Source organism: Cydia amplana, chromosome 2 (genome assembly GCF_948474715.1).
Source record: "Cydia amplana chromosome 2, ilCydAmpl1.1, whole genome shotgun sequence".
NCBI classification, from domain to species: Eukaryota; Metazoa; Arthropoda; class Insecta; order Lepidoptera; family Tortricidae; genus Cydia; species Cydia amplana.
This window is the reverse complement of record NC_086070.1, coordinates 21,729,165-21,745,709: the sequence shown is the minus strand read 5'-3', so window position 1 is coordinate 21,745,709 and position 16,545 is coordinate 21,729,165. Positions and strand designations below refer to the sequence as shown.

Sequence of the window (16,545 nt, the reverse complement as noted above, 5' to 3'; positions counted from 1 at the left end):
AGTTTAATGTGATGTTCAAAACCAAGCTTTGGTAATGAATTCGATATGTCAATGGAAGATTACAGGCTTTTTTGAAGTTTAAGAAAAAAAGCCAGATCTTGCAATACGTTATATTGCAAGATCTGGCTTATTTTGAAGTCTGTTGTTAACAACGCATATTCTTTGAGATTAGGTTTGTTAGAATAGTCCAGATAGATAGTGGAGTGTGTAAAAATGATGTAAAATGAAAATAAAAAACCTTGTATACAGAATCAAATTTACCAAAAAAAAAACAGCAATAATTATGCCTCTATTTTTACATAGCTTGAATTATCAAACTTTTCTGATGTGATATTATCCTGTTTCTGTGCACCCCAAAGTCTTGGCACAATTCCTTTCTGCTTAAGAAACTCCCGAAAAGTAATATTAAGTGGTTTACGGATTTTTTTTAAATAGTTATTCTCTATAACGTCTGTCATGTTTTCGAGGGATAAAGCGTCGGATCTTCTGACTTTGACCTTGAAGGGGTAATCGGCGTCGAAGTCCTCGATGTTGGAGGCGGAGTTTATCCAGTGCATGTAGGGGTACACGTCGATGAAGCGGGCTGGGGCGGAGCAGCCGGGGCCTTGGACGCCGAATCCAACCTATACCATACAGTAAACAAGTCAGGACTTGATTCGGCATCGGAATAAGCTCACTGAAGAGGTTCTTTCGAGGGACTACACTACAGTACGGATATGATGGTCGTTCTTGTCTACGTGACAGCGTGATAAAACGGTGTCCGTCACTTTCTTTCCCACGGTGTTAAACAGTGACAGTTATTTTATCACGTGGATAAAGATGGATAAAGCTATCCATAATAGGCTGGCAGGACAGACTAGGAATCCTCTAGACGGAGTTTAGAGCAATTATTTCATGAAACCGATGCTGCCAAAAATACTGGGGTGCGGGGGACGAGGTGAGCGAGTCCCGTGCCGTGATTAGTCCGTTCAATGATACGGACGTCACACAAAGACACTTTGACTCGAAAATGGAGTAAAACTAGCGTATATTTGTGGCAGAGGGGGTAGCGCTACTATGCTCAGTCTGGAGGATGTCTTGTCTGTGCTACAGGGTTTCTTCAAAAACACAGTAGCCCATGAAACTGGCCGTCTATCATGTCACGGCAAGCTGATCATAAGAGATTTGCTCAAAGCTTGTCGATCAAGCCTAAACTGACCTAAACTTTACCCAAATACCCGTGGCCGAAATTACCAAACCCAAATCCACAAATACAAACACAAAAGCAATAGCATAAACCACGACTTACCAGCACCCATTGACCCGACGCATTAGAAACTAATGCCATCCCGTTCTCCCAATCGCAGTGTTTCTTGCTGTTCACGGCGAACGCACAATTGTACAATTGCGGAGTATACATACCCTTCGCGTGCTGTAATCAAATCATAAAAATATAACGTTCTACTCCGTTCTTGAGAGATGGTACATAAGGATTTACATTGAACTTTTTGAAATGGGCCGCTGAAAATTATACAATAAAAATAATCACATACATAGATATAGAAAGCAAAAAGCATACATTTATAGCACCATCCAAATTAAGTAAAATGTTGTAGAATTAATAGAAAAAAACTATAATAAGTATCTTATCTAATACCTTTAAACGAGCAATTCTTGTTTATTTATTTATTTATTTATTTATATATATATATATATATATATATTTCGGGGATCTCGGAAACGGCTCTAACGATTTCGATGAAATTTGCTATACTGGGGTTTTCGGGGGCAAAAAATCGATCTAGCTAGGTCTTATCTCTGGGAAAACGCGCATTTTCGAGTTTTTATATGTTTTCCGAGCGAAGCTCGGTCACCCAGATATTATGTAGATAAAATCCACATATTTACAACGACAACTTGTCGGTTGTTAGCACAAATGTCTCTAAATTGGTGTTGTGTTTAAGGGATTTTGTTCCAAACTGCATAAGTACTGAATTGAATACTTACGCCAGCTCTGTCGTAAAACTCGTCGCAAAGGGCTTTTTCAACATATTCAACTGTGTATGCTATTTTTTCCAGTAATTTATTTTCTGTGAAAAAAAAACGCTTTGGTTACTTACTACCAAGTACCAACTAAGAGCGATTAAAAGGAAAAAACATCCACACAGTTATATAAAATAAAGAACAATTGTAATCACTCAGGAGTACTGGACTTACCATCAGTAAATCCAATGGCGTACAGTTGATTAGAGGCATTATACATGTATTTAGGCATACAGACAGGAAGCATGGGCGCTGGGAAAAAAATAACAACATAGACAATTTAAATAAAACAATTTCTTAATGGAGAATTTGTTGTTGTCAAGTTCACCGTTAGTCTACATAGGCCCCTCCAGACATGTGCACTTCATCATGCATCAACTTTTTCTATAAATCTGTGAACCATTGCAAAGTGTGGAGTTTTGCTTGAGAGTGATTTGTGTCTTAATAAATATACTTCAATAGGTTACCGTCACGCTTTATGATCGATCGCATAGTAAGATTCCCAAAATTGACCACGTACCGGAATGCGAAGCTAATTCCCCTAAGCGATGTATGGTCTGGTCAAGACTGCAAGAGCCCATTCCAAGAGTGCAGTATTTTTACTCAGGTTTTGGGGGTTTTGTCACTAGAGTCGCTTATTGGTTGCAGATTGTATGATTCAAAATGACTGACCATTGTTGGTGAGTGACTCCATATCTAATTCTACTAAGGCGATTGTGTTGTAGGTCGCGAAATCGTACTCGGGATGTAAAGACACATCACCCAGCTTGCATGTCCAGGTGCCTCTGTCTTGGGAGATGAACATGGCTTTGCTGTCTCCTCTGGAACATGAAAAGGAAAAGCGAATTATTGGCAATTAGTATTTAATAAATTTATTGCAACTAAGGGTTAAGCTGTCCATCCGTCTCGGCATTTTAGAATTTGGTAGTAATGCATAGTCAGGTGGTAAAAAGAAATAATAAGTACGTAAGGTATAGCGGAAGGTGTTTAAAAAATAATATTGCCTTCAGTAAATTCTTTTCGATATAGGGTTTCGATTATATTACAAATAATTAAAACTTGAAGTATAGAATATTAGAATATAGAATATATTTTTTTTAGTAGTGCTAATTATTAGTGTAGGTACCGCACAAAACTTTGTTCACGGTATACACTTATTGTTAGTTATAATTGTTGAGTCTGTGCGGAAAGAGAAGAGTCGTGGATTATATGGGAACCAATACATTCTGCGACTCTTTCCGCACATACTCTAGCATTGATTGGATCATCTCTCTTACTGTTTCCGTATTTTAGACATGTCATCAGCATTTGCTATAGCGTGTCTTGGTTTTATTAATACTGCTCCGGTGACTGCTATGTGAGTTCTGCTGCCAATATCTGAAACACGGAAATATTTACACAAATAATTTAGATAACATATCATTCTGATATCAGTGTACGTTCGAATTGACCTGTTTGTTGATTTCTCGAAGATGTTTTCAATAACATCCTTGGTTAGATGACCTAGATTTATGTTTGGTGCACTCAATGTTATACCCAGTTAACCAAATTTGGAACACAGATATTTGATCACATCTTTGATGGACAATCAGCGATGTTCTCAGATGTCTCTGTCATGTTCAGATCTGCTCGAATATTCTCCTCGAAGATTCTCGAACCTTTCGATTAGAACTCACTGAGATAATGTTTGAAAGCTCGGGTAACTACAAGTATTTGGGATTACGTGCGTATGTGTCCGTCAGATCAGATCTCAGGCATAGGTCTCGCGCACAAATCTGTCAATGTAGGTATGTCAAGGAACTTAATTTCAGTTGACGTCGCTGGGGATATCATGCTATTGTCACTGTGAAAAGGTACAGTCACCAAACGGGACTGTTACGCCATTTAGGGTCCTAGCTAAATTATTTGGTACATACTTACGCTATGGAATGTCCAATTTAGCTAGAACCCTAAATGGCGGATCAATCACGGAGCGTGACTGTACAAAATGGTACTGAAATTAAATTACCTACTTGACCGTACCTGTCGGAGATCTTTTGGATAAACTGTATTTGTTGCACTCATGAAGATGATCTCGGGTGAATATTTTTGGTGTACCATCACCCACTCAACTGTCCATCAGTGGACCTTATTCCAAAAGGCATAAGGTCCACTGATGGACAGTTAAGAGTGTTGCTGTTTGAACTTACGAAGATGCGCTCGGATGACTCCGAGCCAGGCAAGCATTCCCGTCTGCCCCAAGTTGCCTTCATGGAATGGCTGGTGTTTCAAGCTGTCGCAAGTTAGTTCCGGCCTGTTTTCCACTAAATGCAAGTAAGACAATCTGTTATTCTCAAGGAAAAGGGGTTTTAGACGTTTTAGTAACCTTAAGGGGCGCATTTCCGGGGGGTATCGATTGATTATAATGGTGCCCGCCACATGTATGAAAATAAATGTATCAAAAGCATCTGAAAACTTAAAATAAACAAGACATACCTTGAGGAGTGATCAAAACTAAAATAAAACTGACTAATTTTAAAAACATTTGTAAAACTACACTTGCATAAATATACAAATATCCTATGAAATGAACATTTAATGTAAGTAATTAAATTTTGATAAGGCTATTAAATAGCTAGTAAGATTAAGCAAAACGTGTATAAACAATTTTGCATTAGATAAGTAGTATATTAGATAAGTACAAATAGCATTTCTTACGAGTTAAATTATTTTTCATTTCTAATTAACTAAACAATACGTACAAGGAGCGGCCTTTAAACTCAGAAATCCAAATACATATTTAGACATTCAATAAATTCGCCTAAGGAAAGGGATGAAAAAGTATAGTTTTTACTGACAAATTCGGTTTGCTAGACTATACGTAATATATCTATAAGTAATTTTGTTTATGCGCGCTCTTTTTTGTCATATTGTGATTTATTTATATACTTATATACATATTATCATTCCCTACCATCTTCCTGATTATCAATAACCAACATTCAACATTCTCTCAAAGCGGCGTTAATATTTATCTAAATATTGACACTAACACTTCATATTGTCATTTGTTAACTGGCCATCCAATATTGTTGTTTGGCAATCCATCTACTTGTGTGCGAACCTCGTACCGTTTGCGGAGTGTTGGTTTCAAGACAATTTCCTTAATGCAGGCCTTGTATTGGGTAGATTGAAGACAGGTATCTATGCGGACGAAGAAGAGATCTGTAGGATCAGGCGGCCCAGCCAAGGTGACAGTCGCTATCGCTTCGCCATCGAATCGCTTTGTGTCTCTCTATCGCTCTTCCATATTAGTATGACAGTGACAGTTGCGTTTCGATCGCTACGGAGCGTAAGCGATTGCCACCTTGGCTAGGCCGCCATCGTTTGACTAATATAAATATAGAGGAAAAGTGACTACTTATTACTCTTACTTAAGGGAAGAGGTGACTTTTACACTGGGAACAGAGTGCTTCAAGATTTCACTTTTAAATTGGGTTTAAATTGAATTTTGACAACAGCTTTTCGGTATAAGAAGACATCGAGAAGAAACCGCGGCTTATCTCAACAATGCCTAGTTTTCCCCACGGTTTGGAAGGTCAGGTGACATAAATGCATTCATACGATCATGAATCATTATCATCATGTGTGCGCCAAATCTTAGTGCCCTGTCAGGGTAATTGATAAAAACGCTGTTAGCAATATATTGCCGATTTGATGTTCCGTTCGAGGCATCATTACGATGCATTATAGCGTCATCGGCCATTTCTCCTGCTTTATGTGAGAACCACGCCTACGTTTAAGGCTCTCAGAGTGCGCTTGGACTTTTAGGTTTTTAAGGTTATCGTATTCATAACTCCTGGCCATTAAAAAACTGGTGTTACCAAAGCTACTCGTAACGAACCATAGATTTTTTTAAATCGGGTATTTTTCTTATTGGAAACGCAAAGCGTATGTCACGTCACGCTAATCAAATGAAATTTACAATGGGTACAGATACTTCCTTTACTCTTTGGGGTACAGTAACCAGCCATAGGAAAAATAAATTTGTATTTTGCATAAGAATTAAACAATTAGTTTCCCAATGTATGCAAGAGTCTTCTTCTTTTTCCTCGTGTTATCCCGGCATTTTGCCACGGCTCATAGGCGACTGCCATCTGACCTTCCAAGTTCCAACTAATGTCCGGTTTCCTCACGATGTTTCCCTTCACCGAAAAGCAACTGGTAAATATCAAATGATATTTCGTACATAAGTTCCGAAAAACTCATTGGTATATAAGAGCCGGGGTTTGAATCCGCGACCTCCGGATTGAAAGTCGCGCACGCTCTTACCGCTAGGCCACCAGCGCTTCTCCAATGTATGCAAGAGTCTAAGCCACAGAACAAGTAGAATGGCGATGCGAGCAGGGTACGTGTCGCCGCCGGTTTTGAGCAAACGCTCGCATGATACTCGCCCGCGCTGACCGAATAACGAAGTAAACATGCCTTTTTGCGCCACAATAACGTTCAGATTACGAAGCCAGACATCAAATCTGTCTAAAGGAGGCGTATCCATTCACCACGCACACAAGGCGCTAGCTAGTTTTTACTACCGTTGCGTGACTGTTAGTAAAATTTACTAACACTCGCGCAACATTTAATGTGGAGAGGAACGAGCGGCGACAACACCGGTTCCGATACTAACTGCGCGCGATAGCCATTCTAACCTCTTTAATATGTTCTGTGGTCTAAGCTGTGTCGTAAAAGAAGAGTCGTAGAATGTATTAATTGGATCCCATACATTTCATGACTCTTATTTTCCGCACAGACTCTACCTACTATATGCTGTTATACCGTCTCCAATTCTCCCTCAATTGCTCAAAGGTTAACTGGAAGAGATACCTTAAAGGGATAAGTTCGCCTTTGTACTAATGATGAATGTTATTTTTCCTGTTTTGTTCAGATTTTTGTACAATAAAGTGTTTTACTACTACTACTACTACTACTACTATAATTACGTATATTAAGTGTAGGAAGTATAAATGTCACGTCGTATGATGCCCGTAATACGGCCACTAAACTAACCATTGTAAGCAAGCCTCCCCTTAACAAGAGGTGTAAAGTTAAGGCCATTAACTCCCATCGTGCCATCCCACAATTTGCGGAGCCACAATTTAACATTACGGTGACAGTCGGTTCCTGGTGGCTTGTTGCCCTACAAATATGGCTGATGTATGTTGTTGGAAAACATTTTATTGCTTATGTTTATCAAACGTACGTCTGTACATTTTTACCAAAATCAATACCAGCGGTCCGTTTCACAGAAGCATGTAACTTTTTTTTTATTATTATTAGAAATAGGTAAGCATTTGACCACAATCTCACCTGATGGTAAGTGCCGATGCAGTCTAGGATGGAACATGCTTACCTAAAAACAAGCAAACTTGTAATACAAGCGGATGTCACTTTTTGACAGCTTTTGTTAGAAAGGGACTTCCACTTGTATTACAAGTTACAAGCTTTGGAGAAACGGGCCCCAGGGAGCCTGGCCAAGGTGATAATTGTATATCGACAAAAGCAAGGACCGGAAAACCCCTCTTTACGCTTAATCCTATCCATTCGGTAACCCAATCAATTCGGTTACCGTATCATTCGGTAACCCTATCATACTGTTACCTGATTGTAACGGTAAGCTTATTGAAACGGTAACCTTAACTAAGGGTTTTTGTTAGGGGTTTTTAACCGGTTTTTATTCAGTTATGGTAACCTTTATTATCGGTTGCTTATTGGTTTGCTACATTCGTATTTAGTGATGTGCCGTCAGTCAAATACCTACTAAAAGAAAAAGTTAATTTATTAATAGAACTAATAGTTTATTTTGTTTTTTTTTTTTTTTTAATTTTGCTTATTTTAATGTTTTTGTTTATTTTAATGTTTTTGTTTATTTTAATTATTTTGTCTATTTTTTTATTTTTTTATTTTGTTATTTTACTTATTTCATTTATTTTATTTGTTATTAATTTTGTTAATTTTATTTATATAATTTATTTTAATTATTTTGATTATTTTATTTATTTTGTTTATTTTGTTTATTTTGTTTATTTATTTATTTTTTTATATATTTTATATAATTTATATATTTTATATGTTTTATATATTTTATTTATTTTATTTATTTTATTTATTTTATTTATTTTATTTATTTTATTTATTTTATTTATTTTATTTATTTTGTTTATTTTGTTTGTTTTGTTTGTTTTGTTTATTTTATTTTATTTTATTATGTTATTTTATGTATTTATTTTATTTATTTATTTTTATTTATTTTTTTTCTTTTTTTTTTCTTTTTTTTCATTTATTTCATTAATTTCATTTATTTCATTTATTTCATTTATTTAATTTATTTCATTTATTTCATTAATTTTATTAATTTTTATTAATTTTATTAATTTCATTAATTTCATTAATTTTATTAATTTCATTAATTTCATTAATTTCATTAATTTCATTAATTTCATTAATTTCATTAATTTCATTAATTTCATTAATTTCATTAATTTTATTAATTTTATTAATTTTATTAATTTTATTAATTTTATTAATTTTATTAATTTTATTAATTTTATTAATTTTATTTATTTTATTTATTTTATTTATTTTATTTATTTTATTTATTTTATTTATTTTATTTATTTTATTTATTTTATTTATTTTATTTATTTTATTTATTTTATTTATTTTATTTATTTTATTTATTTTATTTATTTTATTTATTTTATTAGGATAAAGTGCATTTATTTAACTTAAAAGGTAATAATAAAAAAACATTACAACTAACTATGAATTAAAAATTTAAAAACTAAACTAAAATTAAAATAAACCTACTTAAAAATTAAACTAATACTTATAATATTATATAAAAACTAAAATGCAATACTAATAAAATAGATGTACATAATATAATTTATTTTATTTGTTTTATTTATTTCATTTATATTATTTGTTTTATCTATTTTATTTGTTTTATTTATTTTAGAAACTTACAAAATTAAAAGTAGTAGTATGTAACTACAAAAGTTAAATTAGTTCAGAATAACATTCTAATTGAATAAAACGTTATTTAGTATAGGTAATCCTACATCTGGAATAAATATTCCGTTTTGTCTTTTTCATTGAAAATAAAAGTGTCATGATTTTTTCATATTCATTTTATTCTAAAATAACGAGTGCAAGAATTATTCTTATTCAAATCGATTGGAATAAGAATGAAATTTCTGTTTTTATTCTTATTCTTATTCAAGTTATTTTTTGCCCAACTCTGCTCTAGATTACTCTCGTGTTGTTGAAGGTGACTATTGAACAAAATCTGCAAAATATCTTTCATGTATGAAGTCAATTATTTGCACTTCCTAGTACCTAATAACATGAAGATAATAAATATACCTACACAGGCGAAGCAACATGCGTATTTAAATCGAAACGCTGCGCTCCGCTGGCACGCGCTACAACGCAAGTGCACCGAATGTTTAAAGGTCGTGGTATTTTCTATTGTATTAGGATATTTAGGATTAAGCAGAATGCGGTGAGAGTCATAGTGACAACAATAAAGCCTTATTATTGTACTACACTACAGTATTGTTATCAGTGCTCTGCCGTGTCATGACTAATTGATGTAATTGTAGATACATGAGTTAGTGGTAACAAGGTTAAATGGCATTTAGTTGGTCATATTATACGTCATATTATATGTAGTACAATGTATATAGATAGTAAAATGAATTTCACCCCTCTTTTCAATGGTCGGATTGATTTGAATTTTTTGAAGCCTTCGAAACGGTGATGATAATTTTATAATGAAGCTACATAGAAAGTAAACTGCGAAATTATAATTATGATGGTTCAATGTATATTTCTTTGCGTATTAAGTATGTATTTTGTTTATTATTCCTACCAGCCTTGAAGTCTTACGTATGCTATCTCTTTCACACCTACGGAAAGTGAATGAGATAGTAAATTACTGCAGGTAAGAAAAGAGTCCTACGCTTATCACTATAATTAAATAGATTTGCAGAAAGTTGCAGGCGTGTTTCCACTTGAGACCGTCATTTATTACTCATTGGCAATAACAATAGGATTAAGTCGTGGCGTGGTGAATTCTTTGTCAGCATTTGCTAAACACGTGCGGCAAGCGTTGTGTCAAACGATATTAATACCTGTTAATTTCCGTCTAAATAATAAATGCAAATTTTAAATATCAGAAGAGCTTTTAAAAACACCATAAGTCTTGGTAGTAACTCGGATACTGAAACCACATACTATAGTTCATTTTTTTTTAGCATTAGAAATAAGGTAAACAATCTTGATGTCTCTTTTAATTGAAAAGCACATTTTAAAAATAAGTTACGGTAAATATGTAACAATTATGAATCTAATACGATCTTTTATAGTCTTCTGCTTTCATAAGTAATAGTTATGGTTTTAAAAAAGTGTTTTTCAATTAAAAGACATGTCAAAATCGCTTACCTTCCTTCAAGTTCTTTCTAATGCTAAAAAAAAACGAACTATAAACATAATTCGAAAACAGAAAAAAATCATGAGTATTTTCCCCATTTGTTCCTGCCCAACGTGATCGCCGCGATACATGAGACGGGGACATATGGGAATGATTTAAATGAAGCGCCTATTCCCATCTGTGCCCGGCGGGGAGAAATAGGAATACACCATATCGAGCCATTCCTTATCCTACCTTTAAAAACATCTTCTTTTTTAGGGTTCCGTACCCAAAGGGTATAAACGAGACCCTATTACTAAGACTCCTCTGTCCGTCTGTCTGTCACCAGGCTGTATCTCATGAACCGTGATAGCTAGGCAGTTGAAATTTTCACAAATAATTAATTTCTGTTGCTGCTATTACAACAAATACTAAATATAATACAGCATATAATAAATATCTAAGGGGGGCTCCCATACAACAAACGTGATTTATTTGCTGGTTTTTGCGTAATGGTGCGGAACCCTTCCTGCGCGAGTCAGACTCGCACTTGGCCGGTTTTTTATTTTTTACATTAATTTAGGCACAGTGAGCCATTGAAGAATTTCGCTATCCACCATCCGTTCAGAGCAGCTGAATTGTACCTGATGAATACGGGTATCGTCCAATACCAAGACTATGCGGCAGTAAATTAAATTTGTAAGATTTTATTGCATAAAATCACGTATAAATTAGTCAAGAAACATAATAGTTTCTTGTCTAATTTACTTCTATCTATACGTAACGCCTATACGGCACGCAGACTACATGTTTAATCCAGGAATATTATTTAGAATATAAAATCATGATTATATTTATTTATATTTTAGTTATAAGTGTTTTTATGTAAGTACTAACATAGGATGTAAGTTTCTCTGGTTAACTAACAAAAATATGGATCTCATGGTCTGAAATAAACAAATTTTATTTTATTTATTTATTTATTTATATTTATTTGATTAACAATGAGATTATTCTTATTCAATTTTTTCACATACGAATTATTTCCGATCAAAACTATTTGAATAATTTTGACGGGAATAAAATCAACATGATTTTATTCTTAGGAATTCTTATTTAAATAATGATTTTATTCTTGAATGCCCAACACTGCTTACTAAGTATGTATGTATCTATTTAATTTAATCAAAACTATTTCACCTACCAATGTTATAGATACCCAATGAATATGTATAATGAATTTTGCCCTAGTAGCACGGTCGCATTTTTATCGTTTATCACCATGCCTGTCACGTTCTAACAAGTATGTAAGTGCGAAAGTGACGGGCATAGTGATAGTCGATAAAAATGGAACCGTGCTGAGCCCCCTGGTATTAATGAAAGATTTGTAGTATTAAAATAAATTTATAACTGCTATAGATATATATTTTCTGATCGCTGCATTAAGCGGTACAAGGTAAATTACGACTTAGCTCATACAACTCACCGCATCTGAAAACATTTAAAACTAAAGTCTATTTTTTATTCGGTAGACTAAAATGACATTTCATAGTATGAACATCATGTGTCTTTTCTTTTAATACTATGAAATGTCATTTTATTCTACCGAATAAAAAAATAGACTTTAATTGCTTATTATAAAATAAGCTCATAATAACTAATACATGCGTCATTTGTTAACAATGGTAAAATATCTACCACAATCCGCCAGCGCATGTATCTTTATCACAAAGTGATTTTTTTTTAAATCACTTAAAGATAAATTATACCTAACCTAACTAGGTACCAGTAAAATTACTAGTTAGGTGAAAATTTTTCTTTAAATCAGTCTTTAATCTGTAGGTACCAAGTGTGAACCCGAAAATAAAAATAATAATCTAAGTAGCATAAAATATAACTAAATAATAGCAGATATTACTAGGATATGATGTTGTTTACTTGCAACCCCTTTTCTAAAAATTTCTGAACTAGAATTGCTCCGAAATGAACAAAAACAATAGGAACACACAGGTATAAAGATAAACAAAGGAATGGCCGCGCTGCGGCTGACGCTCTAAAATAATACTGTAATCGCTCACTTATACTTTCAATTTTAGCTTAAGGACTCAAAGTACAATATTGTTTGAATTGACAATAAGCGAAGTTACCGGCAAAAAAACTTGTTTGTGCTGGAGGCTTCATAGACCGCCCATGCCAACCACGGTTATTCAATAATAAGTCGAATTTAAGTCTGCGTAAAGATTACAATCGTTTGAACTGGTTGAAAACCTTATTATGAGGTAACAGAATAGACTGGGTTTTTATTTCGGTTACCGGTAACAGGGGTTAACTCGATCTGATACGGTTACCGAATCAAAGTGTTACCTTATCAGACGGTTACCGTTATGGTAGGGGTTTTTATAACCACTTCTAAAATAACCCTATAAAAAACCCCGGTTAAGGTAACCGGTTCCGGTCCCTGGACAAAAGCCAAACGAAAAGAAAAATAGTATCGGGATGACAGATCCTACTGCCCTCGTAACGCTCAAGATTCCACGTTTCGAACAACTAGCTACGATTCTAATTCAATAATGGAATCTTTCGCTTGCTCGGGTATAAGTATTATCACGAGAGGTTAAATAATAATATAACTTTGCTCCCTTATAAAATAAATAACTATTGCTTATCGTATTTCAAAATTTTGATTAATATCACGAATGCACTTAAGGTGCTACGTCACGAGCTGTCAAACCCCATCGTAAAATTGCGCTTCAGCGACAATCAATAACGTCTGTTTCCTCCTTAGATAAGTCCAGACTCAATGCAGATGGCAACAGTAGATTGTACACAATATGCATAGTTAACCTTTTGACCGCAAATTCTATTACGATATAACTACGGCTAAATATACCTACTACTAAAATATATGTATGTGATTGCACATTTTGTATTTGAAATCATAAAAATAATTTAAGAAAGTTTATATGTAAGTAATTTAATAAGTAGTTGCCTTATGGTAAGCAAATTAACGTCGCCCATGGACCATGGACACCTGCAACACCAGAGGGCCTACCGCGAACCAGGTTCGACGTGTTGCCTCCCTGTCACACTTACGTAAGAATTTACAAGTGCGACAGAGAGGCAAAACGTCGAGTTTGCGGTAGGCCCTCAGAGGGCAACGCCGGCGACTGTTCATTCCACTATTAAGCTATGCGAGGTAGGAAGTTTCTGGAGAAACACACAGTTGAGAACTGCCAGTGCCAACCATCTGAGTGGTCAATGACAACTAGATCACTACATAGTATAAAACAAAGTCGCTTCCCGCTGTCTGTCCCTATGTATGCTTAGATCTTTAAAATTACGCAACGGATTTTGATGCGGTTTTTTTAATAGATAGAGTGATTCAAGAGAATGGTTTATGTATAATTTGTTAACACGTGCGAAGCCGGGGCGGGTCGCTAGTATAATATATAAAGTTCAATGTATTGATTACTAGATAAACAAGATTACAAAAATAGTTATCGAATGAATACTAAGAGCTTTTATTAAAATATCTCCGGCATGACATTTAGTGTCAGAGTGGATGTCAAACAAGAAATTTTGCCCCCAAGGCGCACTGTATATATCTTCGATTGGTTTCTACTCGCGGTATGGCATCTTCATTCGTTACCCATTCTGTAAGAAATAGGTAAGTATAATCGAATCTAAACTGTTGTGAGACATACTAACATTGAATAATTTTACGGTTTAGACTCACTTATTTAAAGTCACTCGCGCGACATGTTTCGGAGAGCCTAGGTCTCCTTTCTTTTCTTTCGGTAAGTATAGTTGCAAATTGTCAGTAAATAAGAACAAAAAAAACTATACTCATCCTTTTCTTTTGGGTGCTAGTACTACAAAGATAGTATGATTCTTTCTGTCTATGTTTGAAATGAGACAGTCCTTTGACAAAGTATACCTAAGGTAATATTTATTGTAAGTATTTAGAAACTAACATAACAAGAAATAATAGTGCCTGTTTTCCGAATGAATGTTTTTGTGAGACCTTGAGGTCTACTTACAGAAAAAAAAATTAAGTGTCTCACGGAAGTTTTCGTTTCATTAAATTTCTCTTCACTACATAGTATAAAACAAAGTCGCTTCCCGCTGTCTGTCTGTATGTCCGCTTAGATCTTTAAAACTACGCAACGGATTTTGATACGATTTTTTTCAGTAGATAGAGTGATTCAAGAGGTTTATGTATAATTTGCTAACCCGTGCGAAGCCGAGGCAGGTCGCTAGTTTATTAATAAAACTTTCTTACTTGCTTACAAAACCAAAAAATATTAAGATTACAACCAACGACAATAACAAGAGTATACAACAATGTGTTTAAAATGCAAAGCGGGCTCGATACAAAAATGATTCAATCTTTTTGTTTGTGTTATCGAGGTGTTAATTATATTAAGATGGCCGCAAGATACGGGATAAATATCCCATCCCTCTGGACAGATGGCAAAGCACACAGATTCTGTTAATTTTGTATCAATCATCATTATGATCACCTGAAAGGAATCCGATATAGGCATCCAGCTGTTCCTTGCGATTTTGTCCCTCGTTCGAATACATGTACGGAGAAGTACGAGCAAAATTAGGTTTCAATTTGAAGTCAAAATGTGCCCGCCTTTTTTGGGTTTATGTAACTTTTTGCCATGCAGCTTAAATAAATAAATTAAAGACATATGTTAATACGTTTTACTTCTATTCGATATCGGATTAGACAATGTGAAAACGCTTTTACAGTTTCAGACTTTCCCTCTGTCTCACGAGAATGGAATACCCATGTATTACTCATAGGGCGGTATTGCACAGGCTGCACCGCTGTTAGCAACCCATTTACTGGGCAGGTGACGACGTATTGATATTTCAATGAATGTGAAATGAGCCGGGATGTTTATGATGTGTAGTAACTGTAATTTGTAGACCACTTGGTCTACAAAACTTTCGACACATACATGCTCCAAGTGGGACGTTGAAATAGACGAAATACATGATAATGTACTATATGTCGCAGTCAAAAGTGTGAACTGGTCAAAAGAACTTTTAACCGACAAAAACAGGCAAAACTGTTTTTGACTGAGCATGTTGGTCAAAAGTAGTTTTACCTGAAAATCATTGGTTAATAGTAATTGTGACTGTTACTATCAGTCAAAAGTACTCGCACTTGACAATTTTTACATAGAAATTTGTTTTTATCTAATTTTGGGCTAGTTTTTAGGATTTGTATGGTAATATTTGGTACATTGGGGTGAAATTCTCTGCTCCCAGAAATAGGTAGGTTAGGGTTCTTTTTTTTTGCTACGCCCTAAAAACGAAACTGTTCCCAGAGATAGGTAGGTTAGGGTAATTTTTTTTTTTGCTATGCCCTAAAAACGTAACTGCTGCCACAAATACGTATGATTTTCAGGTAAAACTACTTTTGACCAACATCCTCAGTCAAAAGCAGTTTTGCCTGTTCTGGTCGGTTAAAAGTTCTTTTGACCAGTTCACATTTTTGACTGCAACATATACAGCGTGAGATATTGGGATTGGTTGTTTATTAAGCAAACCCCGTTACCCATGTTGCAGTTCATTGAAAACCCCTTACCTATTTGGGGCATTATCTATGAAAAGGGACCTTATTGTCGATGGCGCATACGCCGCACAGCGTCACACGGCATTGTATTTATATCGTAGCATCGTTAATAATGGCGTAATCGCCATCGACAATAAGGTCCCTTTTTATAGATAACGTCACATTTTAAAATCCCTTATCTAAAAGTACTTAGCCTGAATTCGCTTTTGGTACATAAATTCGCCATAAATGGGCGTTTAGTTATTTAATATTTAGGTTTTGGAAAAAGTTTTAATATAATTTTCAGATTAAAAAATAAATTATGCGAAGATGTCACGGTGGGCAAAGTCACGAGTAATTTAGAATTATTGTTGTTTACGAATCTCTATTTATTTACCCGAAAGTATATAAATTTAAATATTTAGGTACCCTAGCGAATTCTACCACACCAAATGAAATTAGCGGAAAAAAGTGTCAAAACAAAAGACAATTCCGAGTGGAA

At 34.6% G+C, this 16,545-nt stretch overlaps 1 protein-coding gene across 1 annotated transcript; it reads right to left on the bottom strand.

Annotated features, from left to right (window-relative positions):
* Positions 1–239: 239 nt before the first annotated feature.
* Positions 240–4,560, bottom strand: LOC134662206 (uncharacterized). Its single transcript, XM_063518473.1, has 8 exons — positions 4,498–4,560; positions 4,212–4,325; positions 3,300–3,399; positions 2,695–2,843; positions 2,197–2,274; positions 1,987–2,069; positions 1,289–1,411; positions 240–623 (listed from the first exon to the last, which is right to left on the bottom strand). Exons 1-8 carry the CDS (start codon positions 4,544–4,546, stop codon positions 282–284), a joined length of 1,038 nt encoding a protein of 345 aa, XP_063374543.1. The 5' UTR covers positions 4,547–4,560; the 3' UTR covers positions 240–281.
* Positions 4,561–16,545: the final 11,985 nt, after the last annotated feature.

Excerpts from the sequence above, each read along its gene's own strand:
- LOC134662206 (XM_063518473.1), bottom strand. The coding sequence starts at position 4,546 with ATGTTTTTAAAATTAGTCAGTTTTATTTTAGTTTTGATCACTCCTCAA. Across the intron at positions 2,070-2,196 it reads CGCCATTGGATTTACTGATG|AAAATAAATTACTGGAAAAA; the intron begins GTAAGTCCAGTA and ends TTTTTTTCACAG. Across the intron at positions 624-1,288 it reads CGTCGGGTCAATGGGTGCTG|GTTGGATTCGGCGTCCAAGG; the intron begins GTAAGTCGTGGT and ends TGTATGGTATAG.